This window comes from Lemur catta, chromosome 11, assembly GCF_020740605.2.
Source record: "Lemur catta isolate mLemCat1 chromosome 11, mLemCat1.pri, whole genome shotgun sequence".
Lineage (NCBI taxonomy): Eukaryota > Metazoa > Chordata > Mammalia > Primates > Lemuridae > Lemur > Lemur catta.
In genome coordinates, this window is record NC_059138.1 from 91,579,724 (window position 1) to 91,597,310 (window position 17,587).

The window sequence follows — 17,587 nt, forward strand, 5'->3', positions numbered from 1 at the left end:
GAGTTCTTATAAGTTAACAACTATTTTTCTTATTTCTTACAGATATTTATTAATTTTGCTAATGAGCAGCAGCAAACTCCACAGCCTACTCTTATTCCATCCGCTGATTATCATCACCCACATCACCTGCCCATCTAAGCACTAAAAGAAGAAATTTGCCTAAGGAGTAAAGGCTTGTCTTTACAAGTAATAGTCAAGGATCGAACCAGCAGGTGCACAGCTAAGGAGCTGGAAGACATGCTCCTGGCAATCAAATTTCCTTCTCTCCTTCATTTTCTATTTTGAAACTCTTTGTTAATTAATAACCAGCAAACGAAAAGGTCCTTCCTCAGTGTAGACTGTCGGGGGATTCCTCCAATACGTATACTTTTTGCCATGCCAGATGGATACCAGCTTCTTTGTGACAGAGGCATGAATGACTTGACAGAGTCCAGACTGAGAGATTTGGAGCTGGGGCGGCTGTCACAGGTCGCCCACTCCGAACATCTCACTTCACTGTGGAGGAAACTAAGCGCTCCCTGCTGCCCCGCCCTGCTGCTCACGGTTGAAAATCTTCCCTGACTTACTGTGTAGAAAGTCGTATCAAGAACTGTTTTCTATTTTTGTCATCTTCTTTACTAGATATGCTTACAGATTTTTTTTAAAAAATTAATGATTTAAATGCAAACTTTTCCTAATACTAAATGACATTATATGGTATGACAAAAAATTGCCAATTATTTTTACATATAAGAGATTTTTAAAAAAATAAGAATTAAAAAGGTTTTTTGTCAACTCTTTAGCAAAATCAAATTAATTGAACTAGTTATTCTGAACCATTTATAAAAATTTTACCAGAATCTCACAAATTATAATTTTATGTAAGTATAGAAAAAAACAGAATGTAAATATATTTTATTTGTCTTAATTTGATAGAAAAACTGCTGATTTTTGTTATTCTAAGCCAATGGTTTTCAAATTGTGGTGGTCCCCGTACTAGCCACATTGTCATCTCCTGGGAGCTTGTAAGAAATGCAGATTCTCAGGCTCTACCCCAGACCCAGTGAATCTCAAACTCTGGGGCTTAACAAGCATATTCCCATTTGAAAACCCATGACCTAAGGAAATGGCTAGTAACCTCCTAATTATACAAGCAAAATCAGCACAGTATGTAATAACTAAACATTCATTTTCAACTTAAAAATTTCTAAAAATTATGCCATTTTTTAGAATTGCTGTCCTCCAAGTATTTTCAAATATAAAATCCTGAGATGTGGCTCTCAAAGGCTATATAAACTTGATATTTTGTATGTTATTCTTAGTGAAAAGTATAACACCAGTCTGGCAACATCTGAAAATAGTTTCTAGTCATACATTCCTCAATATTCTTTTAACAACTTTTTTCCAAACCTTCAGTGGAAGAACACATTAATCCCATTTTACTATTTGACCTTATTCAACACTATCATTGAGTACTAGTAACTTGTGATCAAAGGAAAAACTCCCTTGTAACATTTCCTTACTAAAGCAAGATCTCATTAAATCTTTCTTTCCTAAATATCATTCTATATCAGAGATATTTTTTAAATGGTTAGGATTAAGCCAATCATGGATAGCTATGACACGAGTGATTCTGATTCTTATTTTGCAATTTAGGGTTGTATGATTTTTTTCTCCAATTATAACATAGTCTTATTGTCAAAATAAAAGATGTAATATTTTTTATTATTGTTGAATCAATAAATACCAATTTATGAAACATGAACATGTTTAAACTGCAGTAAATAAATGATATGTGCTTTAATTTAACCCAATTCTTGTAACGTAATTGTGTTTTTGCCAATATATTTCCTTGCATCTTTATTTGTGTCTTTAGGGATCCAATTTAATTTAGGCAAGGAGGAAATGAAGCCACTCCAGATCTTTTAAAGCTTGAAAGGTTAAAATTTAATTGAGTTCTACTCTGCTATGTTCTGCTCTGAGGGGTTCTTTTCTGGTTTGAACTGCTTGTATTCTGAAAGTTTATACTTCAAGGTGTGCCTTTGAACAATAAACAGGAAGAAAAAGAACCCAACATGCTAAAGCACCACATCCCAGAATACTAAACACGAAAGGTCAAATCTTATGTTAATGTTGAAAATGTCATTGCATTTATAAGTACGCAGATATTTTATGCCTTTGGAGTTAAACATTTGTCTTAAGACCTTTGGGCTTAAGGTCACACAACTGAGACTTTTAAACAAACTGCCTTCCTTTGAAATCATTTCAAATAGAATACTTTCTAAGACAGAGATAAAATGATGATTATTTCAGTCCCCATAATCTAGCATTTATTATATAGTTCATCTTTACTGAGATATTTAAACAGATGATGATATTTAAAGTCCTCATGCAAAATCATGATTGTAAAAAACAAATAAGAGTTATATTTTCAGAATAGCAAAGACTAGGTGGCTTAAGGTTACAGATAGCTTTGTTTCATGGGCATTGAATTGAAAAATAGCTCAACATGGCCGCTCCAAAACATCTTACAAAATGCACACACACAAGCCACAATCCCCCCACGTGAGCACTATAAGTGTTCATGAGAATTACATGGATATTGGCTTAATCACAAATTTTTCTACTCAGCTGGGGGTTATAGACATTTTAAATTTTCAAACTGGCTTAACCACGGTCCTCCTTTGGCTTTTCCTTTGGTCTGTTGCACTATTTCAGTTCAGTGAATTTTTATTTATGGTATGTTATAACTCAGTTTCACACACTTGACTAGTTCAAATCCCTTTCAGACATAAACACACATACATACACACATCACACATACAGAAACACACATGCACATATTACACACATGCGCACATACCACAGAATCAAACACACAAACCTTTATTCTTTCAGCTAATAGTTATTGAGTCTGTCCCATGTATCTAAGTAGGTGATGGGTACTGTAAACATGAGGGTGGTGGACTAATAGATAAAAAAGCCACAATTGTTGTCCTTCAGTAGCACACAAACAGGTGGCAATGGCAAGGTGAGATCTATAAGCAACGAATACTCCCTGCTATGAGGCCACAGAGTGATTCTGTCACCAAGGATGTAGGAACAAATTGTGGACGTAGGAACAAACTGGGTGGGCCTTTACAGGAAGAAGATGGGGAAAATGCCATCTGAGGCTAAGGTAGTATCAGAGCAAGTCAACGATATTTAATGAGCAATGGATGTGTGCCTATTACTTTGGGAGTAGCTAATTCAGTGGTTCCACAGGCATCAAGACGCCAAGCATATCATTTTTAGAATTTCCCTTGCATTCCAAGGTGGCTGCTAGAGCTCTAGCTATCACAATGTTCAAAGCGGAAATAAAAAGAGAAATTGGACTAAGAAGATAAAAGCACACCTGTTTAAAGAACTTTCCCAGCAGCCTAATCTGCACATTTAGCCTTACATTACATCATCCAGAAATCTTCACATGGTCCCAACTAGCTGCAAGAATGTTTCATCAATGTAGTCTTCAGCTAGGCTTCTGACAACCCTAAAATGAAATGAGAGTTTTGATTCTATGCAAGAAGAACCAAATTGGTACTGGATAGATGGCCAGCCAGCAATGTCTACCACAGGAAAGCAAACAAAAGTTTTGTGGCTATTTTACAGGGGCACAGAATGCACTTAATTTTGGAGATGTTGAGTAAATTAGGTAATGTCAAATTATGTGGCTATTTTGAGCAATCCAGGTTCTAAGAGTGTCACTATTTTCAGAATTAAAGTTATATGTTAAGATCTGTAGAGAAAATGCTATTTGTATTTATAAACATTACTGTCAAATTGAATGCAGTAGATAAAGAGAAGAAAGAATTTTATGGATATTTTCCATTTGGGCTAAATAAATAGCGTTGTCATTTTCTCACAGTAAGAATTCCTAGTGAGAACTTTAATGGGTAAATGTCTCCTGCTGGAAAGGGTTTCAGTGCTGGAAGAAGTCAGAAACATTTTTCTTAATTATTTGCTATTGCTTGTCATCACAAAAGAGACATTTCACTGTATTTCACTATAACTGAATCCATCACATTTTTTTCTTTATATTATAGTGTTTTAAAGAAATACTCTTTATTTTAAAGTGTTTTAAGAAAAAATGAGGTCCACGGAGTTAAAGATACATCTTAAACCTAGGAAAATTCACTGGTTAAAAAAACACATGTAGAAATTTTATGAACACATTCTTTTTTTCAAATAGAAGGCAACACCGTGAACAACATATTTGCCTTTGCATTTGTGTCCCATGGATGTGGATTTGTTTTGGTGAATTACATCTGTTAGTGGTGGGGTTCCATTCGGCCAGTGGTTTTGTTCATGAGCTATTGTGAATACAGCTCAGGTAAACCCTTTGTGGGCGCCGATTCCTACCAATGTTTGCTTATTCCTTTGAAAGTAGCTGAGAAAAATCCCCACTACAACACTTGCACTCAGTGTCATAGTGGCTTTTTTTCTGCCCAAACATAACCAAATGGAAACATTGTTTGCCTTGGCATAAACCGAAGTAAGTTAGTAGCACAAGCCAGGGCATGGTAGCAAGTCCCGGGGAAAATTCCTAGGCTGGTGGTCAGGAGACCAGGCTCCACTACCCATCGGAGGTGGGATCTGCTCTATTATACTTCCATTTTCCTCACTTTTACAATAATGAAAAGATCTTTAAGAAGCCTAATAAAATTAGCAAATCTAATTTTTTTTAGAAATAAAAAATTATAAGAGAATAACATGAAAAATTTTATGCAAAATATTTGAAAACAGATGAAATGATGATATTTTTAGTAAGCAATTAAAAATCAAGGCTGCCTCAAGAAAACAACAGCCACTCTAGAAAATGACTTGACAGTAAAATGTTATCACAGGACATCCCCACCAACACCCCGTCCCAAGACAGCAGGCCCAGATGGTTTTACGAATGCATCACACTAAAGGAGATGAACTCTCTATTATACAAACTACTTCAGAAAACAAATTCTATCCATCTCACGTTATGACATCAACATAACCTTGGTACAAAAACTTGTCCAAGAATAGAAAATAAGACAACTATAGAGCAACTTAATGTATGAACATGGATACAGATATATTAGTACATAAAATTCAGTAGTGTATACAATATGTCTCATATCAAATGTGATTTATCTACAGAATGTCACTGTATTCAAAGGCAAGAATATGCATTGTCTCAAATGAAGAAAAAATTTCACAAAATAGATGATAACTTTTACTAGAGAAAGCTAGGATTACAAGATAATTTTCATAATCTGATAAAATCTATCTAATAATATTTATGAAAGTTTAAAAGTTGAAGTGTGGTATGCTCTGCGAATATAATATTTCTTTGTCTAGAATCTTTTGATTATTTCTTTTCTCTCTTCTAGAGCTGGGCCCTTCTGGCAACATTTAAGATGCTTTTCTCTCTCCCACTTTATAAAATACTCTGCAAGTGCCAAATCAGTGGCAACTCAGCAGTCCCACTGAGCGTCCACTCCATCTCCTTCCGGCCCTGCAAGCAGTCTCAGAAGACGTTTCTGTCTCACTGCCTCGAGTTCCCCTCCTGCCACTGCCCCTGCTGTTCACTCTGGCCACTGCTCCATTTATGCAGCCAGAACCGCCCTGGCTCGGGTCACCAGGGGTCTCCATCTTTCTAAGTCCAATAGATACTTTAAAGCTCACGTCCACTCCCCTCCCTGTTGAAATGTTTTTATTCCTTGGATTCCATGACTGTACACTTTCTTGGTTTTCTTTCCCTCTTTGTAATTTCCTTTTCAGGCGAATGTTCCTTCACGCGGCAGCGCACTGCGGGGGCTTTGCGGGCCCAGTTCTTTGCCCTCCCAGGCAATCCCTTCCCCACCAGTGACCACGGCAGGCTGACAGTTCACAGATCACTGTCTCCACAGCCCAGAAATGCACCAAAGCCCACTTGGCTTCTCCACTCATGCATGTCTCACGGGCTCATCAAACTTACCAAGAGAACAAATGAATGCACCCTCTCTCCAGGGCAACCCACCCATTGCCTGTGTGCTCACCACGCCAGGGAACATCACGGCAACCTTGCAGCTCCAGGAGTGGGACTGCGAGGGCTGTCCTCGAGACTGCCGCTGCCCGTGCTCCGGGATCAGTTCTTCACGGAGTCCTGGTGATCTTCCTTAACGTCTCTGACCGACTTTTTCTCCACCTCTTCTTTCTCTGTCCTAATGAAAGCTTCCGTCATTTCTCACTTGGACAACAGTTTCACCATAGCACTAATATTTTAACTAGCTTCTCTTTATCTAATCTAACTTTTCCTGTCTACCATTGCCGTCCACGTTTTTGATGGGGTGATTTTTTTTTTCCATGTAAAGCCAAGAATGTCACTCCTTTGAGCCTTCCCAACGCTCTCAGGATAAAGAAAACATTTGCGACAATGCCTGGAGCACCGTGACCGGCCTGTCCTGCACAGACCCTCCCGGTCCCGCGATGGGCCCGCGTGCGCCTGGCGCTCTCCCCGCAGGCCGGGCCGCTGCAGAGGACGCACACGCGCGATTCCCTCCGCCCTGTCCTCGCCTCGTGTCTGCCAGTTAACTGCCCCACGCTTCGTGTGTCAGCGCAAACGTCCCTCCTCATGGAAGCTCTCCTGAGCACGGCCCGGGCCTTCCCGCTAGGAATCCCTCTCATTTCGCCCCGAACATCTGCTTCATAGCAAGCGCCGTGATTGCAAAACGGCTCGTGTGCAACTATCTGAAACGTGTCTATCTCCCGCTAAGCTGCAAGTTCCATCAGGCCGGCGACAGCGTTGTGTGTGCGTTTTCCTCTCTCCATCTTATTCCCGGCGTCTGGCCCCGAATGAGTGATCAATAAATACCTGTTGGAACGAATCAGTGAATGGGTGACTGAGCATCGATTTTCCTCTCAGAACAATCCAGGCTTCCCTGGGCCTCCACGGCCGTGTTTCCTGGGGATGCCGGGTCAGCAGCATAAAGTGTCGCTGAAACACCAAGAAAGTCAAGGAAACATTGACTGAGAAAGTGACTTTTGAGCTGGTGAGGGAGCTGATTATAGCAAATAGCCACGTTCTGAAGAGAGAATTGAGTCCTGAAAAGGCACAGAGGTGAGAAGAACTTGAAATGTTTGTAACATGCATGTGAGGAAATTCCAGGGAAGGCAGATGAGGGTCAGGCCCTGGGCAGCCCAGAGACCTGGGCTCGCCCTGCAGACCTGCAGGAGCAGACAGGGAAGGTTGGCAGCGGGGCCGTACCCTGCTTAGGTCTGTAATTTAGGGAGAGAGCCTGCCTTCCCGTCTCCCCGTGTTGTTCATCTCGTGTTTTCTAGAGCAGCCCCTGGCGGGCCCCCTGGACGATCACCTGCCACATTCTACTCAGCCCTCCTTGCTGTGCCCGATTGGCTTTCCAAAGTCACACTCGGTCACAAAAGACCTGTCCTCCCCTGTCCCTTGTTGCCCTCCGGTCCGTCCCCCTTCCTCCTTCCCATGCAGCATCTGCCCCTGATACCCACAACTTCCAGCCTTGCCCCCGAGCCAGGCTCTTGTGCAGCTTGCGTGTGGCACACGCTGTTTGCTCCGCCGGCCAAGGCTTGCCCCTTGCCTTTCAGGGACCGTTTCTCGAGACGCATTACTAGTTCCTCTCTTAACTCTTCCTTGAACCTTTCCCTGGCTCAGACAGAGTTAATGGTGACCACCTCTGAGTGTCTTGATTCCTATACATGTCTTTATCATTAAAAACTATAATTTTTCTTATTTATTTCCTTGCAGATGATAAAATTTTCCAAAAATAAGTTCAGAACCAGTTGCAACATTGTATTCCCAGAGCCTCATATGTATGAATGTTCTTATAAATGTTTGCCGAAGGAACAAATAAAAACAACAACCTGCAAAACTGCACAATCACCGCTGGAGACGGCTGCTCAAAACTAGCAATAGCGAGGCAATGACTTAATCAAAGTGAGAGACTCCGTCATTTCTTGTTAGGCTGTGTGAGTTCTCAACACAGTCCTGCGCACAACACTTTCAGCAGTGCTCACTGATACAGAGATGGTGTGTGTCACTCCGTGGCCCTAGGCTGTAGGAAGGTGTCCTGGCCATAAATGCCTCAGCACAAACCCCACAGTCATCTGCAACATTGGAGTCCCTGTCCTCCAGAGCTGCAAGGCCACCTGAGTTATTCTTGTGCTTTCCTTGAAAACCCTACACTTACTCACTGCTTTCTAAGAAAACACTTGCACATTTTAGGTGCATGAAAAGTGTATCCATTTTCCTTCAGTTTATTCAAAGTGAAAAATGTGGAGCCATCCCTCATGTAACTGTAATGACCACAAGGAGAAAAAAAATGTCCTGACTTCAGGTCCCAGGAGCCCAGGGCTGTTTCATGGGGTCGTTGGGACACATTCCCACACACCAGCTTAATCTCATTTCCTGCAAGCAACTTGGTAGCAAGATCTTAATAGAAAATTGGCACCTCTAGGGAAGGAAATGCTTTGTCCATGACATCTAAGCAGAAAACAGTTATTACTGATATGATACTGATACTGTATCCTGTGTTTGGTTGCAAGGGGAAAAGGGACACTCATCTACTTTAAAGATGATTTGCACAGAGATACCCAAGTCATAGGTGGAACTGGAACTGGAAACTAGATGCGTTTTGGAAGGGATTTTCTTGTAGGACTTGGAGTGTGGTTACTGAAGCTTGTGAGACAGTTGATGTCTCTAGCAGGAGGTCAGCCTAGGGCAGAATAGAAATAAATACAGGTGTCCAGGCAGCCAGAGGAAGCAGAGCCACATGTAACAGCAGCCCCAGCAAGAATCTCTCTCCACCCTGAAATTGCCTGGCTGCTGGGTCGTGTCCTGAGTGGAGAGGACAGACAAGTCTAGATCCTGAGGAGAACCTACAAAAGCATGGGATTTGTGATGATGTCTTAAGAGAGAGAGGCAGAAACTGGGGACCCACCAGTCCTCACTGGGACAAATTGTTTCTGAATCTTTCTTCTTAGACCTCAACTTTTATTTTTCTCCACTCTGCCATTGCCCTCTGAAATGTCTTCAATCCCCTTTTAATTTTTTCCTCTAGTCTTTAACACAGAAAACATAGAGACAACTCTTCTTCTAGTCCTTATCTTATTCCACCTTCTTAACACTGAAACATCGGGACTGAAAACATTGAGATAATTCTCAGTTTGGAATTTGCAGCCTTTATTTTTCCAGCTGCACCCACAACTTGACTTTTGTTTGATTTTCCCATTTACCAATCAGTATAGCTGCAATGGTCTGAATGTTTGCACCCTCTTCCCTCTAAATTTATGTATTGAAATCCTCAAGGTGATGGTTTTAGGGAGGCGGGGCCTTTGGGAGGTGATCACTTTATGAGAGTGAAGACTAGTGACCTTGTAAAAGAGGCCCCAGAGGACCCTCACCCTTCCATCGCCCGAGGACATAGAGCAACATCATCTACAAGGAAGCAGGCCACCTCTAGATGCTGAATCTGCCGATGATTTGATCTTGCATTTTCCAGCTTCTAAAACTGTGAGAAATGAATTTTTGTTGTTTATAAGCCACCCAGTGTATGGTATTTTGTTATAGCAGCCCAAATGGACTAAGACAGTAGCCATAAAAATTAATTTGCAGAAAAATAGCACTGAATATCTTGTTCAGAAATGGAACAGCACAGAAAAATAGGGTTTGGAAATCAGACTGGGTCCTATATCTTGGATCTAGAACTGCCATAACAAAGTACGACAAACTGGACAGCTTAAAACAGCATAAATTTATTCACCCACAGTTCTGGAGTCTAGAAGCCCAAGATCCAGGTATTGAAAGAGCCATCCTTCCTCTGAGACTCTGGGTAGAATCTTTTCTTGTCTCTTCTAGCTTCAATGCTTTGCATTTCTAGACCAGAAGACATGTCACTTGAATCTCTGCCTCCATTGCCACAACCTGGCATTCTCCCTGTGTGCATCTATGTTCACATTGTGTTTTCCTTCTTTAGAAAAAATAGTTTTTGTTATTATGGGTACATAATAATTATATACCTTTACAGGGTACATGTAATGTTTTGATACAGGCATACAATGTGTATTAATCAAATCAAGGTAACTGGGGTATCTATACCTCAACCACTTATTTATTTGTGTTAGGAACATTCCAATTCCACATTTTTGGTTATTTTAAAGTATACCCTAACTTATTGTTAATTATTCTCACTTTGTTTTACTATCAAATATTGTCTGTTCTGTCTAACTAACTATATTTTTTCATCCATTAGCCATCCTCACTTTATCCCCCACTCTGAATTACCTTTCCCAGCCTCTGGTAACAGTCATTCTACTCTCTGTCTCTGTGGGATCAATTGTTTTAATATTTAGCTCCAACATATGAGTGAGAACATGCAAATTTGTCTTTCTGTGCTTGGCTTATTGCACTTTACATAATGTTCTTCACTTCCATCCATGTTGTTGCAGATGGCAGGATTTCATTCTTTTTTATGGCTGTATAATATTTCATTGTGTATATGCACCATGATTTCTTTATCCAGTCACCTGTTAATGGACATTTAGGTTGACTCCAAACTCTGGTTATTGTGACTAGTGCTGCAATAAACGTGAGAGTACAGATATGTGTTCTGTATCTGATTTCCTTTCTTTTGGATATATACGCAGCACTGGGATTGCTGGGTCATATGGTAGTTCTATGTTTAGTTTTTTGAGGAACCTCCCTACTGTTCTCCATAGTAGTTGCACTAATTTACATTCCCACCAACAGCGTGCGAGGGTTCCTGTTTCTCCACATCCTTGCTAGCATTCATTATTGCCTATCTTTTCAATAAAAGCCATTTTAACTGTGTGTTTTCCTTTTCTTATAAAGATACCGGTCATTTTGGATTAGGACCCACCCTAATGGCCTTGTCTTAACTTAATTTGATCTGCAAAGACCATTCCAAATAAGGTCACATTCATAAGATTCATGAGTGTTGGGGTCAGGATTCGACGTATCTTTCGGGAGACACACTTCAACTCATAACACACGCTGTCACTTAAGCATTTCTAACGTCCATTTTATTAAGCTGGGGTGATGATGACGGCCGCACGGTGCTGCTGGGAAACGAAATGAGACAGCAAACTCAAACTGCTCCTGGGGCCAGTGACCAGTATTCACACCCCAGTACCCCGCCCACATGGGAAGGTGTGTGCTGCCCTCCCGTCTCCCCCTGTCTCTCCCTTTTCTCTACCTTCTTTGATGCTACATGAGGTATAGAGGACAGTTCAATAATACATATCTCAGATTTACATTATGGACAAACCTAGTTTTAGTTGTAGATCTGTCTGTCTAAGTATCTACTTGGAATCTCCCTTTGAATGACCCCAAGGCCTTTAAACTCAAAATAACCCAAATCAAACTCATGGACTTTCTCGCCAAACCTTGATCCCTTCCAAACATAACACTCATGCTCTTAGAACTCACACTGTAATTCAAGGATGCGCTGATAGTTATTTGGGTGCTTCCATTCCTCTTACTGTCCACGCTCAGTCCGTTATGGCGTCCTGCCAACTTTGCCTCCCGGACCTTCCCTTTCTATCCCTCTCCCCTGCAGATGTTCTGGCCCAAGGGCCTTCGTTTCTCTCAAGGCTGCTGCCTCCCAGCTTTTCTACCTGTGCACCTGTGGCAGACAAAAATGACACCCCATCCCTGGAAGCTATAAATATAGTAACGTCCATGGCCAAAGGGACTTTGTGGATGCCATTAAGTTAAGGACCTGGCGATGAGGAGACATCCTGCTTTACCAGGTGGACTCAAAGTAATCGCACGGGTCCTCGTCTGGGCACGAGGGAAGCCGTAAAGACAGAGAGGGGATGTGTCAGAGGAATCCTGCCATTTCTGAGACTCAGATCTGATTATGTCATCTCCCAAGGCCCTGGGAACACCCTCAAATCGCTCTAGTGATTTCTAATTCTTCTTGAAAGCAAGACTCAGGTAAAACTCCCTGACACATCCTCGCATACCTGCCCACACTGGTCTCACAGCCTCACACAGCACCAAGCCCCACTCGCTCTCCATATCCTCAGCACCAGAATCTTCCAGTGCCTGGACCTCCCTGCGTTCCTTCCTGCCAGAGGACATTTGCTCATGTCCTTCTCTGTCCTCAGAACGTCCGAGCAGCCCCATCATGACCTTTCTGTGGTACTCTCTTCATATCATGCATGTTCCCTTTTCAACCCTTGTCATTGTTGGCATTGCTGCTCCACATTTCTTATTCTTTAATTTTTGTCTCTTTCTCTACCTGACTTTAAGTGTACTCCTCCATAAAGTCAGGGACAGTGCTTTTTCTCCTTATTCTTCCTTTACTTCTCTGTGTTCCCAAGTGCTAGCCTACAGCATGTGTCACTGTGGGAGTGAACCTTATGTGCTGAGTCAGGGCATGCACAGAACCCCAGGAATGGGCAGTCTTGAGCGTGTTTTATTGCTGCCTGTACTGGGGATAGCATTTGGAGTCTTGTGATGTATTCGACTACGTGAAAATTACTCCGAGCTGACAGTGTTTCTACCCATCTGATATAAGATTAACTTGCATTATCATTTTATGTATTTAGGAAAGCTATTTTTTAGAGAGTTATTATCATTTGCATGTTGGGACATCTTGAGGAGTTGAAGTCATAGGAAGTGCTAATATTAGTGTTTTGTTATTTTTTTTATCTGTAGCAATACATTCCCAATGTCGTGTTCTAAACCTTTATGGCTCAGGAAAGCAAGGTAATATAGATCAATAAAGCATGAAAAATTAAAAAGAATAAAATAAATTTGTCATCAGATGTCAATAAAAGCATAAAAGCGATCTTATCTTCTCCTTCACCAAATTTTGTCAGAAACCAAAGGGAATATCAACTATCCAGAAAGATGGAATAAAAGGTTCCAAGTTTGTTTTTGATTTTAAAAATAGGACATTATTTTAAATCCTTGCAGCACTTACAAGTCTTTAGAAATATTCTGGCCCTTTTTATGTCATCGTGTGTGGGAGATGGCTTTCCCACACAGGAATAAACCTGGTTCGTGCGTGCCCTGCTATTAAGTGTTTCTCGTTCAGAGAACTGGGACTCACTAATGCCTGCTAACCAGACCCACTCAGATTTTCCCCTTAGATGAGAATGGAGACAGGCTGGGAGGTTGGGGGCGTGTGTTCCAAAATGTGGCCTCCTCTAAGAGCAAGGCTCTCCTGGACCTCCGGCTGTGGAGAGGGAGTTGGTGCAGGGTGAGGTGACAGAAGTGATGGCTGCACAACCAAAATCTCTGTAGTGCTGACTCAAAGTCTCCAGATTAAAGGGGACTGAAGAGAGAGGCTGTGATGACTGAGTTAAGATTATCTAAGAAGAGGGACCATTCAAGACAGCTGGGCAGAGGGAGGGGCAGGGGCTTGGGTTGTGTTGAGGGGAGCAGAGGGTTTGCTGCTTCAGACCTTGACATTATACAGAGAACAATTGCTGCACCCCACTGTTCCCCAGAACCTGCTGGAGTTCTTTAACTGAATATGTTGTTATGGTAACAAAGGGGTTAGTTACAAACGGCCCACCCAATGGGATGAAGGATGCTGTCTAAGCAGCAGCTACCCTAATGCACAGACTTGGATACAGAGACAAAGTGAGCTGCTTCACATGACAGCCTGGATTTGGGATCCGCTGCGCAAGAGCTTTCCACACTTGGGAATGGGAGGAAAGGGAAGAAGCCTTTCTTTGACATCAGGGTGTAATGGAACGAGGACTGTTCCCTCTCCTTGCATGGGGCTTGGAGGCATCAAGCAAGCTGTTGGCTTCTGAGTGAATTCCTTTGTGGTCCAGCAGAACGGGGCCAGTCTGGTCTGGCTCTGTTCTCTCAAACGTTAACTCAGCCCAGTCTGGAATAGTTGCACATTTTCTTGTTCTATATCCTTTTTCCTTCTAGGCAAAACCAGTTTTTACTGTACCTAGGTTATGATACAAATAATACGTTACTAAACTAAAATATAAGCTGTCATAAATGAGTGGGATTATGGCTTGTTGACCGAAATTAGCTCTGTTGAGACAGAACTAATTTGACAAAGGTTTATTGGAAACCAAATGTGGGGACCAGCTGTGGAAGACACACCAACAAAGTTGGAAGTGTCCGGGGGTCTGTTACAAGTTGGAAGGCTTTTACAGGTGAGTTTATAAGAAGGGGAGAGGACTCCTCATGCTGGAGTTGTCCTTTTTCATTGGAGGGTAGAATACAAAACTTACAATCTTGGCTGCAGATGGCAATATGCAGGCTAAAATGTCTAATTGCAAGACAATCAGTAAAACTTCTAAGTCAGAAATAAATCAGTGTCCCTTTCAATATCAGTAGGGGACACATTAATCAGTACATAAACAATTTGAGGAACTCATGATAAGATTCTTTTCTCAGGGGCAGGATGTTGCCATGAATCACAAGATCTCAGTTTGGAAGCCTATTTGCTTTTAAAGCAAACGGCCACTTGTTACCTGCAGGTCATCAAGCTGAGACTCAGGGTGGATCTCTGAGGTTGAAAAGCATGAGTTTACACCCTTACATGTTTTAGTGTAGGGTGGGACACCATAAATTGTTGAAGTTTGTTGGAGGAGCTTGGTTTAGAAAGCTTAAAACTTTATTTATTCTCCTGTTCAGTTAATTTGTGTCAATAAGTACATTAATTTAATTAATGCTCTTAGGAGACAGTGTAGCAATGAGTCTTGAGCTTCATGGAAAAAAGAGAGATCTTTTTTAAATAATGCAAAGCAGGTTTATTTGCATGGCAAAATGAGGATTAGGATAGGAGATAAAGTTTCATCAGCGTCCTGGTGCTGCTGTGGTGCCTGAGGAAACCCAGACCCAAGACCAACCCCAACCAGTGGCGGAGGAAGAGGTTAAGACATTTGTCTTTCAGGCAGAAATTGCCCTGCTGATGTCATTGATCATCAATACTTTCTACTGAAACAAAGAGATTTTTCTGAGAGAGCTCATTTCAAACTCATTGGATGCTTTGGACAAAATCAGATACAAACGAAAGCTTGACAGATCCCAGTAAACTAGACTCTGGGAAAGAGTCACACATTAATCTCATACCAAACAAACAAGATCGAACCCTCACTATTGTGGATACTGGAATTGGAATGACCAAGGCCGACTTGATCAATAACCTTGGTACTATCGCCAAGTCTGGGACCAAGGCATTCATGGAAGCTCTGCAGGCTGGTGCAGACATATCTATGATTGGTCAGTTTAGCGTTGGTTTTTATTCTGCATATTTGGTTGCTGAAAAAGTAACTGTGATCACCAAACATAACGATGACTCCCAGTATGCCTCGGAGTCCTCAGCAGGGGGATCTGTTACAGTTAGAACTGACACAGGTGAACCTATGGGTCATGGAACAAAGGTTATCCTCCATCTGAAAGAAGACCAAACTGAGTGCTTGGAGGAAAGAAGAATAAAGGAGATTGTGAAGAAACATTCTCAGTTTATTGGCTATCCCATTACTCTGTGTGTGGAGAAGGGACGTGACAAAGAAGTCAGCGATGATGAGGCTGAAGAAAAGGAAGACAAGGAGGAGGAGAAAGAAAAAGAAGAAAAGGAATCTGGAATCTGATGACAATCCTGAAATAGAAGATGTTGGTTCTGATGAAGAAAAAGAAGAAAAGAAGGATGGTGAGAAGAAGAAGAAGGAAGAAGAAGAAGAAGGAGAAGGAGAAGGAGAAGGAGAAGGAGATGAAGAAGAAGAAGAAGAAGAAGAAGAAGAAGAAGAAGAAGAAGAAGAAGAAGAAGAAGAAGAAGAAGAAGAAGAAGAAGAAGAAGAAGAAGAAGAAGAAGAAGAAGAAGAAAGAAGAAGAAGAAGAAGAAGAAGAAGAAGAAGAAGAAGAAGAAGAAGAAGAAGAAGAAGAAGAAGAAGAAAAGGAAAAGTACATTGATCAAGAAGAGCTCAACAAAACAAAGCCTATGTGGACCAGAAATCCTGATGATATTACTAATGAAGAATACGGAAAATTCTATAAGAGCTTGACCAATGACTGGGAAGATCATTTGGTGGTGAAGCACTTTTTGGTTGAAGGACAGTTGGAATTCAGAGCTCTTCTTTTTGTCCCAAGACTTGCTCCTTTCAACCTATTTGAAAACAGAAAGGAAAAGAACAACATTAAGTTCTATGTGCACAGAGTTTTCATTGTGGATAACTGTGAGGAGCTGATCCCTGAATACTTGAATTTCCTTAGAGGAGTGGTGGACTCTGAGGATCTCCCTCTAAATATTTCCTGTGAGATGGTGCAGCAAAGCAAAATTTTGAAAGTTATCAGAAAGAATTTGGTCAAAAAGTGCTTAGAGCTCTTCACCAAATTGGCAGAAGATAAAGAGAACTACAAAAAGCTTTATGAGCACTTCTTTAAAAACATAAAGCTTGGAATACATGAAAACTCTCAAAACCAAAAGAAGCTTTCAGAGCTGTTACGATACTATACATCTGCTTCTGCAAAGACTATTGCACCAGAAGGAAGGAAAATCAGAAACATATCTACTATATCACAGGTGAGACTAAGGACCAGGTAGCTAACTCAGCCTTCGTGGACCGTCTTCGGAAGCATGGCTTAGAAGTGATCTATATGATCGAGCCAATCGATGAGTACGGCGTCCAACAGCAAAAGGAATTTGAGGGGAAAACTTTAGTGTCAGCCACCAAAGAAGGCTTAGAACTTCCAGGAGATGAAGAAGAGAAAAAGAAACAGGAAGAGAAAAAAACAAAGTTTGAAAACCTCTGCAAAATCATGAAAGACATCTTGGAGAAAAAAGTTGAAAACCTGGTTCTGTCAAACTGGATTGGTGACATCCCCATGCTGCATTGTCACAAGCACATATAGCTGGACAGCAAACATGGAAAGAATTATGAGAGCTCAAGCCCTAAGAGACACCTCCACTATGGGTTACATGGCAGCGAAGAAACACCTGGAGATAAACCCTGACCATTCCATTATTGAGACCCTAAGGCAAAAGGCAGAGGCTGACAAGAACGACAAGTCTGAAGGATCTGGCCATCTTGCTTTACGTTACTGCACTCCTGCCTTCTGGCTTCAGTCTGGAAGATCCCAGACCCCTGCTAACAGGATCTACAGGATGGTCAAACTTGGTCTGGGAATTGATGAAGATGACCCTACTACCAATGATACTGACGCTGCTGTAATTGAAGAGATGCCACCTCTTGAAGGAGATGACGACACATCACTCATGGAGGAAGTAGACTAAGCTCTCTCTGAAGAATGACTTATATACGTGTTCAATACTTCATTTCCTCTGATAATATATTTTCAAGGATTTTTTAAATTTATTTTTAACATTTAAAAAATCTGTATGGCATGACAATAACTACCTTAAGGGGAAGATAAGATTTCTTTCTAAGTGTGATACTGTGATACTTTAGGCACTAAAGCAGAGCTAGTAATGCTTTTCTGGTTTCACATTGGCTTATTTTAATAGACCGAGGTAAAAAGTGTTGTAAGATATATCTAACCTCTGTTAACTTTGTGGCCTAGAGTGTTTAGATATTAAGCTGGATTCCTTAGTAGACCAAATCTTTTGTCACTGAGTATTCCAAG

At 41.3% G+C, this 17,587-nt stretch overlaps 1 protein-coding gene and 1 pseudogene across 4 annotated transcripts in view; both read left to right on the top strand.

The window, feature by feature from the left end:
- The window catches only part of LOC123647677 (ATP-binding cassette sub-family A member 13-like), a 399,770-nt gene extending 397,987 nt beyond the window's left edge, over positions 1–1,783 (top strand). For all 3 annotated transcript variants that reach the window (XM_045565332.1, XM_045565334.1, XM_045565333.1), the window contains one exon: positions 43–1,783. In XM_045565332.1, coding sequence (XP_045421288.1) covers positions 43–138 — 96 coding nt within the window. In that variant the 3' untranslated portion in view covers positions 139–1,783. The remainder of the gene's footprint in view (positions 1–42) is intronic.
- Positions 1,784–14,073: 12,290 nt separating this feature from the next.
- Positions 14,074–17,237, top strand: LOC123647025 (annotated as a pseudogene). Its single transcript, XR_006738111.1, has 3 exons — positions 14,074–14,154; positions 14,832–15,656; positions 15,877–17,237. The product of XR_006738111.1 is annotated as a heat shock protein HSP 90-alpha-like (transcript).
- The last annotated feature ends 350 nt before the right edge of the window (positions 17,238–17,587 follow it).